Genomic DNA, 15,633 nt, shown 5'->3' with positions numbered 1-15,633 from the left:
AGACGTAATATTTGAATGTGAGACTTTCAAGTATTTAAAATCTTTCAGTTATATTAATTTTCTAATGTATCATGAATTTTAATTTCTGTCTAACTTCAACAGCACAAATTTAGAAGTTAACATGATTTTTGTTAGTAATATCCAGTATGATAGTGTGTTTTATTATTTTGTATAAAACCAAAACTACGATACATTTTGTCTTTTGTTCTAATCTAATAATATAGAATTATAAAGAAAATGGCTAAAGGAAAAATATCTAATAGAAAACAAGGTAAACGTATTGCTATTTATGTTATAAAACACCAACATGAGTCTTAGTGGAGCTGTTAAGGACCAAAATAGTTCGCTTTTATGGTACAAGCATGAAACTTTGCTAGATTAGTAACACCCCTAGGACTACTATTTCTGGATATGGAACCAAGTCTAATTCAGCACTGGAGCTGAGAACTGGACATGTCACAAAATGGACTATATGAAAATGAGTCTGACTTAAAAATACTACATAATCCCTTTCTTACAGTCTAATTTGTTTAGTTATCCATTTTGTAATGTTGAACAACTATTTTTCATAAACTCCAAAGCATTAAGGCAGTCACATGATCGTTTTCCTCGAGAATGTAAGGGTTGTGTGGGTTCCCTGTGGCTGAAATCCAAGTTAATACAATATTTTATGTTTCAGAGCCATATTTATTGGGTTTTTGATAACAAAACACATTTTACCATCTCTAAAGATCTATAAGTGCCATATCATGGTTCATAATGATAATTAAATGCTGCATGGAAGCGAGGCTTAACCCCAAACACAGAACAGAGATCTACCTTAAATCATTAAATTTATTCAAAGTTCTCTTAAGTGCAGCTGCTGCCACATTTGCATGAACCTGTACACACCAAATTTGTCTTTGCAGACTTGCATCACCCAGCACAGGCTTCTGCATTCACACTTTTTAAGATCATAGAATGCGTCCTTTGCCACTTGTCCTATCCACTGACTGCCATCACGCTTCCATCCCCAATCTGCAGGGCTGGGCAGATCTGGTGTCTTAAAATTCTAAAATTCTTAATGGTGCATTATAACTTACCATACATACCAGTCTTGTGTTTATTCAGTTAAGGATTGAAAATGTGTTTATTGCTCAAATATCTAAAATACATACATTCTTGCATTTAGCAGGGTCTCATGTCAGCAGGGAGATGGATAAGGTTAATGTCATACGGTGAAAGCAAAGCAATAACATTTCCATGGAGACAAGCAGGTATCTTACCTTCCACTGGAAATGTTACATTGTGAACCTAAAGACGTTAAATTGCATTGTCCTTTTACATAGCCTTTACATAGCCATCTCACATTATGAGAAGAAAAAAAAACAAAAAACATTATTTCAGCAGTTTAAGCATTTTGTTTTTAATTAGACTTTATTTTAACATTTGAAGCTAAAACATAGTAAATTTGTGGTCTTAATAATGGGTTTATATCTTTATTACAATCCATATCTCACTGTAGAACAGCTGTGAACAGAGCCTCCTCTTTAGGTTAAATTATAGTCTGAATATCTACAGCTCATTTCACATTGAGAGATGGCAATGAAAATACTACACCATCGCAAAGCCTGGTCAGATCTTGCCTTAATTTGGTCATAATCCCAAATCACCATTTTCACAATTTCTTAGGTGTTTTCAGTCTGGTGTGGGACTACTGGAATGAGCCGTCCACCTCTGCTCTTGTCATTATTGTTATAATGGTAACAATATATGGTTATTGTGGTTTACTCGTGGCACATGCCAAATTTAAATTCATCACCGTGACCCCTTAAAAGACAATTTAAGCACAGATGTTGCTAATGTAACATTCATTCATTATGGTAAGGATAATAAAATGCAAGATCATTTACACACTGGCAATTCTAATATTAATGCAGATATTTTTGGGCAGAAATTTGTTAGTAGTATTAAAGATGTACTATGTAACTTTTCTGCTGGGACAATAATGGCAATGTTATATTGTTCCTCAGTATGGCATTAAACTTGTCTATCTCCTTGGAGACAAGCCAGTGGCACAACCAGGCCATGTTTACAGGTCAGATCTATGGAGAGGTGACCCCACTCATAATAAGAATTCATGTTTTTTCAAGGTATTTTTGAGCAATTAAAACACCCAAAATAAAATTAAGGTTACATAAATAAATTTAATTCTATACTGCTGAATATTTCAGGCAAAGCAATGAAATCTCCATGGTAACAAGCAGCCGTAACGTCCAGAACAAGACTGAATTAAAGAAACTTAAGTCAGCTTCAAGTTTTATGTACAAAGCCTTAAATGCTAGTCACTTGTGTAGTTAGTGATTTTTATATGTGTACTCTATACTTTCACTCAAGTACAAGTTTCGTAGTAGTACTTGTAACTGAGTAGATGTTTTGCTATGTAACTGTACTTTTATTCACAGATTAGTTTTTTCACCATTTGAACCAGGAAACTTAAAGGAAGACCAAAGAGCTGATTGAACCATTGAAAATATAGACTAAACAAAGAGGAGGGAGAGAGAAATTAAGATAGAAAATCAAACCTACACAAAACTATGTTTTACATTTGCCTTAAAGTGGGATTAAACACCTAAACTCCACCCACAAACACATTTCAAATAGATCTGATAAACTGAGTTACCTGGAGGACTAAAGAAGAGAATGAAAGGAGAGATGGGCGGGGCTAGGGGGTATAAGGAACAGTGTGACAGGTATCCACACTACAAACTCCCCCTCATAGCCAGGGTTTTGTAAACAGAAACAACAGGCTGTAATCAGGGCAGTCCTGTGTGATGTCACATAGTACTTGATACCACAGAGGCCACTAGAGTTCACATACTCTCATTTTTACACATTTTTGATCAGATTATTTAGCAAATTTACCTAATTTGCTCTAAGATTACCAAAAAAAAAGCAAAAGTAGTAGTAAAGAGTAAATAATACTATTAAAGATTAACTATTAAACTATTAACTGCTTGTTACTATGGATATGTTACTGCTCTGCCTAGAATGTTCCACAGTATGACATTAAACAGATCTACCTTATATGTATTCAATCACAGGTGATTTTATTGCTCAAAAATACCTAGAAAAACAGGCATTGTGACTGTGAGCAGGGTCGCCTCTCCACAGATCTGACCTGTAACTTGGTCTGGTTTAGTCTCCATGGAGATAGAAATGTTTAATACCATACTGTGAAACATTTCAGCAAGCAATAACATCTCCATGGCAGCCAGAAAAGTTGCACAATGCACCTTTTAAAAAAAACACCATTAGTTTAGTAGCAAATATCTTTTTGTGATTTCATTTTTACTTTCCTTTTAAAAACGACATTGAAACCGCTTTGCAGTAGCTAGTATCTTGAGAATACATATTCTTCTTTATAACCTATATGATTATTTAACATTATTTTCCAAAAAAAGCAGTTTAAGCAATAATTGAGCTCCCAGCCTTGTTTCCATGTCAGCCATTATGTGGCATGCATGGTACTTGGCTCCAGGGTCGACTTGGGCTTGGTTCCATATCCAGAAATGTTGGTCCTAGGGATGTTACCAGTCTGGCAAAGTTTCATGCTTGTACCATAAAAGTGAACAATTGAGCACTATTTTGGTCCTTAACAGCTCCACTATCTTTCAATTGTGTACTGTTTCTTACAGACTCTATGGATCCATCTATGACTCGGACTCTGAGGTCAAGGAAAAGGGGATATCCAATTGAGAAAATTACTGTAGATGATCACCATCAGGTTAAATAATCTTACAGAGAGCTTGATTTACAGTGAATATTGTGATGATAGTTGATGGCATCTAATTAATTCTCTCTGCACTACACAGGACTTGGGAGAGGCAAATACCGAAGAGACATATGTGCAATGTAATCAGGAAGGTGACACGCAATATACTGAGCTGAACTCATCAGCTATCTCTGATGAAAAGAATGGAGAGTCTGAAACCCCAGAAGTTAATACAGCTGATCTTAAAAGGCAGTTAGTGATAAATTTATCAAACTGTGGACATGACAGCAATCAAAATAAAATGGAGGAGGAAAAAATACCAAATGAATGTGAATCACCAGCTTCTTCTGATTATCATAATGATGTCAATGCTGAGATGAAGCCTAATGGTTCAGGAGAACAAATTAGTGTAGAAGACAACCCTCACCAAAAGATGGAGACAAACCAAGAATTGGATGAAATCAAGCTAATTTCCATAGAACAAGGGGTTGAGGGGTTAGCCAAGAAGAGGCGAAGGTTGGGCAGGGGCCGCTTGTCAGAAAAGGAGCAAAGTCTGTTTTTACGTAAATGTGCAAACAAAGCAGAAAGTAGTGAGAAGCAAAATGAATATACAATGGTGGCTGAAGAGGAAAAGGGATCTGTAGTTGAAGCATTATTGCCTCATCAACAAACGACTGAAATGATGCAACAGGACAATCTAAAAGCTGAGTCAAAACAGAACAAGGATGAATGGTCAGGAATAAAGTAAATGCTTAGTTTGTAAGCTTTCAAAATGAATACAGAGTTGCACTTTGTCCAATAATGCAAATAAGAACTGCTTTTATGTATAGGGTGGAAACCAAAGTAAAAGCTGCTGTTACTGAGATGACCATGAAGTGTGAGCCACTGACCAGAGAAATGCACATCTCAAAGGCCGACCCAAAGGGAGATGTGCACTCTGTCATTACAAAGCCACATGATGAGAAAGCATCACAAAGGAAAGTTATCCTGAGCCACTTCGTGTAAACTGTTCATCTTTACTTTAATTTACGTGCATTATAAATATTATTCTCTAGGTATATATTGTGTTAACTGATGAGCTGAATGCTCAGATAATATGGTTAGATTTTTTTTAACAAACAGGACAGAATCTGGATGTCAGATGACAGTAGTAGCAGGGATGTGTGAGTCAAGCCTCACTGAGTGCGAATCTGAAAACACCAAAGATTCTGACCAGTCCATAGGGAACTATTATTGTGCAGAGGAAGAACTAACCAGGTTAGCAGTAGTAGCTTAGAGTGATTTATCTTTCTGGATTTATGTTTTCTTTAGCGTCCAACAATCAAAAAAATTCTTTACATTTTTAACTGTACAATTTATGCAATCCCTAGGGTGATTGAGGTCCACGTATGTGCAAATGTGTGCAAAGATCACACAGCGCCTGATCTCAAACAGGCTTCACATCAACTACAAAAAACTGAGCATCAGCAAAGCCAGTATGTCACTCAGTCTAAGAGTACGCAGTAGTGTCACATATTATTTTACATATGGCTTTTTTGTAATCATAAATTGTGTTTACAGTTAATGGCATTGTTAGACAAAGTTTTCATTGTCAGTGTAACTTTCTTTCTTAAAACAGGACAGAGACTGAAGCACATCTCACGGTTTCAATATGTGATGCATTGTCTCCAAACCTAGAAAACTATGAACCAACTCAAAAGCCTCATTTGGACAAAGAGCAGCTGTTGAACAGGTGTCTTTTTATTTTACCCATATCATTAAAGTGATTATGTCCATCATTATTATACTGAATACCTGTAATTTTCTTGCTATGTCATATTGCAGATCTGAAACTGAGTGCCATTACACAGCTACTCTGCTTGTTGCTGATTCCTTGTGTGAGCCTCAAAACCCAGAGCTGCAAACAACCAAAGTTCAGTTAGACAGCCCTTCAGGACCTGATCCAACTGCAGAACTTTCAAACACAAACCAGAAAAACATGATGAATGAACAGCAGCCTCTGAAAGAAATAGAAGTGACATCGACTGACAAACAACATGAAAACAAACATGCAGACAAAGATCACAGCCATAGTGAAAGTTGTAACTCCAAAACTAACCCAACTGAGAAACCACCAATAGAGCAGGAACTCTGTCACCAACCAAACACATGTGACAAGATGTTTTTGGAGAATCTTTATCAAATCATTGGAGAAAATTCACACTTAATCCACACTTCAGTCAGTGATGTTGCACTAGAAACAAACTGTAACTTTGTGGATAAGGGTCATATGAACAGCAGTGTAAGCGTGTTTACAATTCAAATTCTATTTTTATAGTCTGAGCTATCCAATTATAATAATATCTGCCTGCAGTGTGCTGAAAAGGAACAGTACGATACAGACACTTCAACAGAGAACATGGGACCACCTCATTCAAGAGAATATGTGTCAGACTCTCAGCTAAACAACATTGACATGACGTGAGGCTCTTTCTATACATAGAACAATAACACAATTATTATTTTAAAAGATTCTCCTGTACTGAAAGCAGTCCTAGACTTGAGCTTGTTATTGTGTCTCGACTGCTGACTTGAGACTTGACTCTGATTTGTACATTTCTTTAGCTGTAACTTGACTTGAGGTTCAAGCAGTAGCAACTTGATAAATTTAGTTACATCGCTGAAGTTCTTATGCTGAAATGATGGTTTAAGTTCAAAGTTAGTTTAAAGCTATGAGAAATAGTAGGAGGGCACAATGGGTGAGCTCAGTACAGCTAGAAACTGCGAAAACAGGATATAAGTGAGTCGAATGGAGGGATGAGGTGCTCTTCAAGGATGAGGCCACTTGAGTTGGGAACACAGATTAGACGCCTACCAACGTGGAACTGTAAGTGGTGTAGAGCTAAAAAAAAAAAAAAAAAAAAAAGTGCCAGTTCAGTTCCACGTTGGTAGGGATCTAATCACTGCTCCCACCAGTTAGAAACAGTATATAGTCAGTAAACTCTGCTGGATTTGCAATTGGATACCTAAGGACTTGACTTAAACTAGTAACCTGAGGTCCAACAATGAGGATTTGAGCATTGATTCAAACTTTGTGACTTGACTATAATATTGTTAGGAGTAATGTATGTCTTTTTCTATTGAAGAGATCAGATAACTGATGTTGGAACAAGGGTTTCTCCTGAATGTTATGAAGATGTCACAGATCTGGTTGGTGGGCTCATCAGAGAACTGTCTTCGTTAAAGTGAGTAAATGTGTCTTATTGTAGTTTGTTTGCTTCAGTATGGGTTTATTCAGCTTTTTGCAATATTGTGGAAATTTAACACAATATGTTTCTTCCTTTTCTTCTAACAGTCGAATGGTGATGGCCACTCACCGCGAGCTGGAAAATCTACGCCGCAGGGGTAAAACCTCAAGGAATACAATTCGTTAAGAGTAATATGTTTGTTTCTCTGGGGTTTAAGTTCAGAAAATATACAAATAGTAACCGAAGTAACCTGCATTTATTAAACAGTTAGCCAGAGGCATATTGTTTTTACTGCCACACAAAAGTGTTTTCAGTGAGTTGAAATAAATGTGATTTGTGTTCTCCAAAGATGCAAATGTAAACATCAATATGCTGTGTATTGATATTTTTATAAATGTTTTTCTGCAAGACTTGTGTTAAGATTACACAGTATTTCTCATTATAAAGATCTCAAAAGACATTAAAAATCAACATGCATTTCTAACTAAAATGTGATACCTTAGAACAGGCGTCAGATACATCTGAGAACATGAACTAGTATTATAAAAAGGTCAATAGTCATGTAAGGCTTAAATATTGAAAACATGATGGTTCTGTTTTGTGTTAATATTAGTAATCCTTCAATGCATGGACAGGAGAAATGAATATGGATACCAGTTGACCACAATTAAAATGTCAAACAAACAAACAAACAAACATCATATTTTGTTCACAAACAAAATATTGACCGTTGTTAAATAGATTACAAAGACAAAAGTCACTCGTTACAAGCCAACCATGCTTTCCCAGCTGGACCACGTCTCCAATTAGCTCAACGCAAGGCTGCACCGCTACTCTACAAGGCATGCAAATAAAGACACTCAAACACAACACACTGATAAATAAATTCGAACAGTCTATAAAAAAGGTTTGCCTGCGCACTCGGGTTGTCTGGAGTTCCCCTGGTCCAGCTGGTTTAGCGTCTTGACTTTGCGTAAACTGAGCTATAGGCGCTGTCCACTTTCGGACAGAAGCGCTTGGTGTGAGCTTTGGTTCCCGTGGCTCCACACAGTGGGCACACGTACTGTTGCAGATAGGGGCAAAGCACCTCCCCGGCCTGGTTCTTCAACCAGTGTGACCCGTACACCATCTCGGACTCTCCGTTGTGCTTGCAGAAACTGCAGAACATTCTCTCAGGCGACGCGGCTGCCGGGGGTTTGAAGCGTGGAGTCTTCCTTCGCTCTTTGGGATTAAGTTTTTGCCTTGGTTTCAAACTCCCCGCCTCTCCGGAAAAAGGTAATGCGTAATAGAAGCCATCGGTGCACTGAGGGGATGTCATCGGGACCTCATCGTAAACCCGAGGAGGGGATGCGGAGCGGATGCAGACAGAGAGCAGTGCTCGGCACAGTTCATCGGTCTGCAGGTCAGGAGCAGGGGGCGTGGGATCAGACGCCTCGCTGGCGCCGCTCTGGCCCAGAATCCCTTTAATTGTGTCAGACAGTCCCATGTAGTCTTTCCAGGGCTGAAAACTTTTGCTGTCCGACTCCATGAAGCTCGGCAGGTAATGGAGAAACTCCCACGCGATGATTTTCATTCTCCTGCTTGCGCCTCAGAGGCTCGCGCTGTTCTGTTTGAAACAACTTAATTGTTAATTACCTACAAGTGTTGATTGATGGCACACTTCTGGTCGCACAGCCAATCAGAGGTCCGTGCAGTTGCAGTTTTATATTCTTTTCGCCCAATCACTTTCCGCTTATCACGCAGTGCACACATGGTTGTGGCCTCGTTGCATTATTACCTAGACTACTAATATAACCTAAGTTAGTTACATCCAAAAACATTTTACCCACCGTACTTGACATAATTTCTCACAAAAGTGATGAAGTGAGATGGTCTGACGGACAATAGGACAATTTATTTTATTAAAATGTAAAGGGTCAATTACATGCAAATAAGTGACAAATAAATATGTGTTAAAAATGTGTCAAAATGACCAATCCAAGTGAGGGTTCGCTGCGTTGGTCTCGCTGTCCCACGTATCATCATCTGCACCTCTGAAGGGGGTGAACAGGCACAATTATTTGTGTATTTTTGTAACATTAATGTAATTCAGTTGTTTTTGTCCCACTCTGTTATTGACTGACCCAGAGCGGTTATAGGACAGGTTGAGTGCAGTGTAGAGCTCAGGGGTGCTCGGAGTCTGAACCCTCGCCATTCTGGGATACCCTGTGACATTCCCCTTCTGGGGCACTGCTGTTTGGGTGAAAGCCATGTGGCGCACAGGTGTGTTGAGGGGTTTAAACCCAGACATGTCTGTGCAAAGAGTGAAATACTGTTGTCATTTTTCACAGGAATGTCACATCTGAACAACTGAATAACTTACTGAAGCCAGTACATTCTCTTCTGTTGCTGGACTGTGTCAGTTTCTCAACAACAGGAGAATCACACAGAAACTGCTGCTTCAGAAGTAAAGCTTTCTGCTGCTCAAAATCACGGCGCTTAAACATACAATCATTTACTATTAATTAGTCAAAACAATTTTTTAAAATCCACAGCATTGTGCAGCTATGTACTCCTCACCTCGTGGCTCAGACGGATAGCAGCATCAGTAAAAGCTTGTCTCTCCTTTTCAAAAGTCCTCCTCTGGACTTTGAGCTCAGTCCAGTGCTCCTGGAGACGGTCCCATTCCTCTATAAAATAGCAGTCACCCAGTTCCGATGGGACAGGTGACCCAACGCCATGCTGAAGATAGAGCATTTAATCATTTTCCAATTTTTTTTCCTAAACTATATCAATTACCTGCAGAAGTTGCTGTTGCATTTCAACAAGTCGTTGACTTTCTTTTAATTCACCCTCTAGCTGTGCCATGAGCTTATTATGATCTGTACCAAACTCAGTCGTTCCTTGAAGATAAACATTTAAAGCTACAGTTTTATTTATTTTTATTATCAACTGCTCATTTTTAGTGGTCAATGTTCACATTTTTATATAGCATGCCCTCCCCCCCCCATCCCCTCAGATTATTATCACTAAAAGTTAGTCAGCAGCTCTTTGAGTAAATATCCTATTGTTCGTGTGGGCTTTACCTTCGCATATGAATGAGCCCAGTTTCTTTTGCACTTGTCTCCAGCTCTGTACCACACCTCCTGTCATATGGTCCCCAAGTGCTTTTTCTGCCTGGTCCAGTCTTTTGTCCACATAGTGAGTCTTATCCTCGTGGCCCTCAAGTTCAGACAGTGTCTAAACAAAAATATTATTTGTTGGTTTTGTTTTTCCTGCAGGTTGTGTCATTATTACCTGTTCCATGTCACATCTGAGGGCATGCAGCAGAGAGGTGAGACTGTGGCGCAGCTTCATGGCCTCTCTGAGCTCTGCTTCTCTGCGCTCCAGCATCAGACGAACTACCCCTTCCTCATGTTTTCTACTGAGGATAAAGAAATCAAAAATCCTTATTTCTTAATTTGTTCATATTCAAATCAAAATGTTACTTACTTTGCTGAGAGCTGTTCTCGTTTCCCCCGAGCACTTGGCAGAGTGTTCAAGATTTTAATTGCTGAACAGATATTATAAGAGCAGGGTGAACATAGGATTTCGTCATTAGTGCTGTAAATGTATCTTACTGGAGGCTCTGTCTTTGTGTCTATCAGTGAAGAGTGACAGCCTCTCCTTCATCCTGTTTATGTTCCGCTCTCTGCGCTTCAACTCTGCCTCCTGCTGGTTACATCGTAACTGCAGCCGAGTGCACTGGGAAGACAGGATGACATTTTATTGTTAAGGCATGCCATGTCATATAAATAGTATCTACTACTGACTTTGGTTCGTTCAGATTTCAGCATGTCTTGAATTCTGGACACGTGGTCATCCATTGTCTTAAGCTGCTCCTAAACCGGAACAATTTTAGTTATGTTAATTTTATTACGGGTGAGAGATAGTGAGTCGTACAGACAATTCTACAATGTTATATTTTTAGACAATTCTACAATGTTATATTAATCATATATATATATATATATATATATATATATATATGTGTGTGTGTGTGTGTGTGTGTTTTTTTTAGGGTTTTTTTTCATGATGAGTCATGAGTGATCACTTTACCCTGAGTGAATCTCCATTCTCCGTTTGCCCTTCTCTGTAATCCCACCAGATGGTGCTGTTGTACAGAGGCCTGATGGGGCTACGACCCCAAGGTTCAAAAAGTCCTATAGTACGCACACACGTTATCACTATTATTGCATGTTGGTTAAAAAAAAAGAAGGAAAAAGGGTAACTTAATGGCCTGAGGTTGTCTGTATTTTGGCAGTGAAAACATTATATACCTGTTGGGTCTTGCAGGTGGCCAAAGTGGGAAGCCATCTTAAAACTGCTTTGATCTGTAAAAATGGATGATCTTGTATCAAATGCCATGCACATATGCTACTTCTTACACCAAATGAGAATGTGTAAGGTGTTTCAGAGTCCACACACTTACTTCACTGGCTCCAGCTCCTTAGAGTGCTGCTGCTTCCCTGTCCAGGTGATGTTACTTCAGCTAATTAATGACTCACAAAGGAATGAAGAGGTCGAAGCAAAAATTATAGAACAAGGCTCATTTGTTGCTTCCAGAAATCTTGGAACATAATGCTGCAAATGTGGGTGTGTTGCTGTGAAGACCGTTTACAGTCAGTTTCTTCTGTGAGTCAATGACCTAGCAGTACTTTACATTTTATTTGAAATGCTTACTTAAATAGGCCTCAGAATAATGCTCTGCAAACTGTAGTAACATAACCAAAATAGGTGATTTATTTATACATTTCAGGGACAGTACATATAAATTGACATTTCTGTAAATACACCAGAATTAATCAAAGAAGGCCATTTTTCATTTCCATCTTTTATAATAGTCCCATGATGTGGTCCTAAACGTATCATGCACTTTGATTCACACAGACTTGCAGGTTGGGCTGGCGCTATTAGAATATATTAGAGCATATGACAGGCCTTTAAGTTTTTCTTATGATTACCTAGATTGTTGGAAGTTGACAAAAAAGTTCTAAAACATGTAGATGAGATCACACGTGAGCATCATCAAGATTCACAGAGATTCACACCAATTGGCAAATGACACAAATTATGTGAAAACACAGAATCTAGTGTGTGTAATACAGTTTATTTTCTAAAATGTTGTCAGCTCAGAAGTTAAAGACAAATATTTGGGTTGACTGGTGAACTCCAGTGTACACTATTGACAGCTTGGTTGCGGCCTGATTTAATAAATATAATATCACAGTCAAACATTTGGCAATATCTGCGCAACCTTATGCATAATGTTTAAGGCTTTTATGTGTTTGTTAAATTAAAGACATTAACAAAGAAGCTCATTTTGACATGACATTAAATACAGACAGACAAAACAGACATCCAAACAATTACAATCGTGTGTCTTGGTGTGTACCATATATCTAAAAGTTGTAGATAAAATAGGTGGGCAGTACGCTAAATGCTGGCTGCCATTTTAGTAGTGTTTTTACAATAAAATCTTGTGTTTATTCATCACATGATTTAAATAATTTCTTGCTGATGGCTGAGATATGTAGTGTGTCTATTGATTTAGCATCACTGTGTAAAGAATATGCAAAGAAAAAATAAATTGCTCAACAATTCATGAAGTTGGTGTCCATAATACGAATAACATAAAATATAAGTCTGAATGTAACAGATGCAAGATTTTATACCATTAATTTTGGCAAAGGCTTGACCGGTCTCCTGTGAGTGCTGCTGGTAGGTCTGTACAACAGGTGGAAGCGGACTTCAGTGGAAATGTCAGGAGTATCTTCATGTCTTTGGGGGAAATAAATACAAACAGGATTACTTCAAAAGCTTTCTAAAGGGCTATGATACACCTGCTTTTGTGCTGAACCAGACTGTTTTGTTACACCCTTCACTTTGTTATTTGATTCTGCAACGTTTCCAACAAAGTTGATGGCTAAATATCAAGCCTAAACCAATAATTTAGCCAGATGTTACTGCTTGTAATTGTTAAAAGATGCTAAAAAACAACAACAACAATACAGCAGTGTTCAAATTATAAAACTGTAGCTGAGATGTACAAGTAGGGTAAAGATTCACCTTACCTCATTAAATAAATGTAAAGGTCAAAATTAGGTATGGGACGAGAAATGAAACTGGGTCCACAAGAATAAGCCAAGATGTTGACATAAGTTACAAGAAATAAAATTTGTGGTTCAATTCACAATTTTGGCCTCATCAGTTTTTATTTACTTATTTAATATTTTTGAAGTCCTAGTAGCACTGTTTTTTGCAACTACAACTTCTGAAGAAATGTAGCTCACCAACACTTCACCCTTTTTTTGTCCAATCCAAATGTAAATACATCAAAAGAAATCTCACAAGATCACACCATTTCTCATGTGTTTAAAATACTGAGGCAAATATTTGTCTTGTGAGATCTTGCCACATGACATCTTGACCCATCCCTCATTGATATAATTGGAAACAGTTTTATCGCATACATTAAGGTTTCATAATTGGAGTAATTATAGTGATCCACAAAGGAGCATGGAACATTTTAATAATGTTGTTAATTCAATGACTTTTTGTTATAGTAAGGGGCAAAGTAGCAATGGAAAAATAATTACACAAACAATGGTCTCTGACGATGCCTAATGACACATGCTCTGCCATAAGTATCAATCTAAGGAGCTGCAGATCAGGATTAGAGCTCAGAGCTTAAAACAATAATGCTACAATTTGTGACACAGGGCCCAAGAGGACTTTAAACTGACACAATATATCTCCATTTTATGGATACTGTAAACACGTTGCATACATGTGCTGTTATGTGCATGTATAAATTGTATGCATGTTTTTGTATCATTTATGTTTCCTGTTTTACAGAATGTCATAGGGTCAAAGTTATGCATTAGGGTTTATCAAGTTAAGTTGGTTATTAAGTGATTACATTTAATTACATTTTATTGTTGCTTGCATTTTTCTTATTAGGTAGTATTGTCGTAGTGTAGTGTATTGTCAGGTAGATAATCTGTATGCAAAATATTTATCCTGTCATATAAAGCCCATCATGATATCAGTCTGCCCCAGGGCAGCTGTGGCTACAATAATAGTTTACCACCACCAGGTATGGACTGAATCAATAATGCATCACATTGCAGCAACTTTGAACACCTGGAAAAGTGCTACATAAGTCTAATGCATTATCATCATTATTATTGGGATATCACATTTTTTAAATTGTTAACAGTTTTTGAACTACTAATTCTGTGACACACAAGTCCACTCACACAAGTGTAACTGTTTGTCGAGCTCCGGTACCATAAGTGTAATTAATGCGTTCCCCAGAGTACTTTAACTGAGCTGCTTAAGTGCCAGGAGAAGCCAATAGGAAACAACAACAGACCTACTTTAAAACAGGGAGCAGGATTTGGGGGGTCTGAAGGGATTATCACTGGACGGGACCCCCACCAGAAGAGGGTCCTTGGAGGCATTTTGGAGACAGAAGTTCCTTAGATCAGCAGCAGCCTGGGACACCTGTTGCAAGAGACAAAATATGTGCATATGTGAAATCATTAATTCAGTAACTATGGAAACATAGGCTACATCAAAAAAAATGAAAATGTCTGGTCTGCATTAATAATATAAAATATCCATAGGAAGATAGTAGTGTAATTACTTCATGACAATACTATGACCATGATTATAGCCGAATATTTGAAAAATAAATGTTATTACTGTAGAGTTGGTTTAGACTAGAGCCTATATGCATCTGAGCTTAGGAAGTTGTTAACTGTGCTAATTGATAGCTAATTTAAACATGTTTAAATTAGCTATAAGCGTAAATGGGCGCATATACATGAGGATGAACTATGAGGCCACAAAACCGGACTAAACTGGACAAATTATCACATAGGGAAGTAATTTTCCTGTAGAAAAATAAAGTTACACATTTTGCATTTTATTTGCATGTAGCGGCCTCGATCTGTTGTGTTAGGCTACAACCAACAAACACGACAAGAAGATATTAAATGTGAATAAAGTTAAAACAATGAAACCCCTCGCTCAGCCTGTGGAAATAGCCCTAAGTCCGAGACGTCAAAACACGGAAGAAAGTTAACCACTTGTATCTGTGTTTGTTTAGTCCGAAACTTGGGTTAGATAAAACTGTGTAGACTGCTGCTCCAATTAGATAAGTTATGGTAAAAAAAAAAGTAGTCGTGTCACTCATTAAAGTTGGTATTTAACTGTTTGCTCTTTGTCGCTCCGTCTGTTCAGTGGTCGTACCTTGATCCTGCGGATACTGGCCTCGAACCTCAGCTGCTTGACGGCCCTGTGAGCGATGATCAAGTTGTTGCTGGCATTGTTGTTGGACATGGCGACAAATTTCACCAAACAAAACTACAAAAATGTTTAAAACTGTCTGTAATTTCAACCCAAAGAGCCGATGTCACCCCCCAGCTGGTCTTTCTCACCAAACCCTGCTCTAACCACAGTGGAAAAGGTTGGCCTCTTGTTGTCCCGCCTCTCTGAACCCATCTACATTTCCCATTGGCTGCTGAGCTGTCAATCAAACAGCCTGGCTAAAACCTACCCCCTGTACATGCTGTTGTGTTATGAGTTTCCTAGATAGCTGTGTACGAGTCTGACCTTCAGCTGGAG

At 38.1% G+C, this 15,633-nt stretch overlaps 4 protein-coding genes across 12 annotated transcripts; 1 reads left to right on the top strand and 3 right to left on the bottom strand.

Annotated features, from left to right (window-relative positions):
• The first annotated feature begins 220 nt into the window (after positions 1 to 220).
• Positions 221 to 7,389, top strand: si:ch211-286b5.2 (uncharacterized). Of its 3 annotated transcripts, none has more exons than XM_055158098.1 (9): positions 221 to 271; positions 3,678 to 3,766; positions 3,855 to 4,006; positions 4,585 to 4,755; positions 5,373 to 5,486; positions 5,579 to 6,035; positions 6,108 to 6,214; positions 6,880 to 6,978; positions 7,089 to 7,389. In XM_055158098.1, the coding sequence occupies exons 1-9, from the start codon at positions 238 to 240 to the stop codon at positions 7,165 to 7,167; spliced, it is 1,302 nt and encodes a 433-aa protein (XP_055014073.1). In that variant the 5' UTR covers positions 221 to 237; the 3' UTR covers positions 7,168 to 7,389. The 3 variants fall into 3 exon arrangements, with proteins under 3 accessions (XP_055014073.1, XP_055014072.1, XP_020786010.2); XM_055158097.1 differs by having other exon boundaries at positions 3,855 to 4,498; positions 4,585 to 4,733; positions 5,375 to 5,486; XM_020930351.2 differs by having other exon boundaries at positions 3,855 to 4,498.
• Positions 7,352 to 8,748, bottom strand: nanos3 (nanos homolog 3). The gene has a single exon (XM_020930385.2). The coding sequence runs from the start codon at positions 8,552 to 8,554 to the stop codon at positions 7,937 to 7,939; it is 618 nt and encodes a 205-aa protein (XP_020786044.2). The 5' UTR covers positions 8,555 to 8,748; the 3' UTR covers positions 7,352 to 7,936.
• A 107-nt stretch (positions 8,749 to 8,855) lies between these two features.
• si:ch211-286b5.4 (afadin- and alpha-actinin-binding protein B) lies at positions 8,856 to 11,579 on the bottom strand. 6 transcript variants are annotated; one of them, XM_055158102.1, is made up of 13 exons: positions 11,432 to 11,579; positions 11,280 to 11,333; positions 11,059 to 11,186; positions 10,773 to 10,841; positions 10,581 to 10,704; positions 10,453 to 10,513; positions 10,258 to 10,384; positions 10,047 to 10,200; positions 9,760 to 9,863; positions 9,541 to 9,702; positions 9,344 to 9,458; positions 9,105 to 9,273; positions 8,856 to 9,014 (listed from the first exon to the last, which is right to left on the bottom strand). In XM_055158102.1, exons 2-13 carry the CDS (start codon positions 11,314 to 11,316, stop codon positions 8,945 to 8,947), a joined length of 1,320 nt encoding a protein of 439 aa, XP_055014077.1. In that variant the 5' UTR covers positions 11,317 to 11,333; positions 11,432 to 11,579; the 3' UTR covers positions 8,856 to 8,944. The 6 variants fall into 6 exon arrangements, with proteins under 6 accessions (XP_055014077.1, XP_055014078.1, XP_055014076.1 ...); XM_055158103.1 differs by having other exon boundaries at positions 11,059 to 11,162; XM_055158101.1 differs by lacking the exon at positions 11,432 to 11,579 and having other exon boundaries at positions 11,059 to 11,162; positions 11,280 to 11,425.
• Positions 11,580 to 11,719: 140 nt separating this feature from the next.
• Positions 11,720 to 15,478, bottom strand: si:ch211-286b5.5 (uncharacterized protein LOC100003596 homolog). 2 transcript variants are annotated; one of them, XM_020930357.2, is made up of 3 exons: positions 15,259 to 15,478; positions 14,378 to 14,508; positions 11,720 to 12,780 (listed from the first exon to the last, which is right to left on the bottom strand). In XM_020930357.2, exons 1-2 carry the CDS (start codon positions 15,346 to 15,348, stop codon positions 14,383 to 14,385), a joined length of 216 nt encoding a protein of 71 aa, XP_020786016.1. In that variant the 5' UTR covers positions 15,349 to 15,478; the 3' UTR covers positions 11,720 to 12,780; positions 14,378 to 14,382. The 2 variants fall into 2 exon arrangements, with proteins under 2 accessions (XP_020786016.1, XP_020786015.1); XM_020930356.2 differs by having other exon boundaries at positions 14,382 to 14,508; positions 15,259 to 15,477.
• Between the last annotated feature and the right edge of the window lie 155 nt (positions 15,479 to 15,633).

This window comes from Boleophthalmus pectinirostris, unplaced genomic scaffold, assembly GCF_026225935.1.
Source record: "Boleophthalmus pectinirostris isolate CB_2022bp ecotype Guang Dong unplaced genomic scaffold, ASM2622593v1 HiC_scaffold_22, whole genome shotgun sequence".
NCBI lineage: Eukaryota > Metazoa > Chordata > Actinopteri > Gobiiformes > Gobiidae > Boleophthalmus > Boleophthalmus pectinirostris.
The sequence above is the reverse complement of the archived record's forward strand: the minus strand, read 5'-3'. Positions and strand labels throughout refer to the sequence as shown.

What these genes read in the sequence shown, in the direction of transcription:
- si:ch211-286b5.2 (XM_020930351.2), top strand. Translation starts at nt 238, where the DNA reads ATGGCTAAAGGAAAAATATCTAATAGAAAACAAG. An exon ending in AATATCTAATAGAAAACAAG is followed by an intron (nt 272 to 3,677) that starts GTAAACGTATTG and finishes TGTTTCTTACAG; the next exon opens with ACTCTATGGATCCATCTATG. An exon ending in GTTATCCTGAGCCACTTCGT is followed by an intron (nt 4,756 to 5,372) that starts GTAAACTGTTCA and finishes TTCTTAAAACAG; the next exon opens with GACAGAGACTGAAGCACATC.
- nanos3 (XM_020930385.2), bottom strand. Translation starts at nt 8,554, where the DNA reads ATGAAAATCATCGCGTGGGAGTTTCTCCATTACCTGCCGAGCTTCATG.
- si:ch211-286b5.4 (XM_055158099.1), bottom strand. Translation starts at nt 11,373, where the DNA reads ATGTGCATGGCATTTGATACAAGATCATCCATTTTTACAGATCAAAGC. An exon ending in CCACCTGCAAGACCCAACAG is followed by an intron (nt 11,187 to 11,279) that starts GTATATAATGTT and finishes ATGCAATAATAG; the next exon opens with TGATAACGTGTGTGCGTACT. An exon ending in CGAGAACAGCTCTCAGCAAA is followed by an intron (nt 10,385 to 10,452) that starts GTAAGTAACATT and finishes CTTTATCCTCAG; the next exon opens with TAGAAAACATGAGGAAGGGG.
- si:ch211-286b5.5 (XM_020930357.2), bottom strand. Translation starts at nt 15,348, where the DNA reads ATGTCCAACAACAATGCCAGCAACAACTTGATCATCGCTCACAGGGCC. An exon ending in CCAGTATCCGCAGGATCAAG is followed by an intron (nt 14,509 to 15,258) that starts GTACGACCACTG and finishes CTCTTGCAACAG; the next exon opens with GTGTCCCAGGCTGCTGCTGA.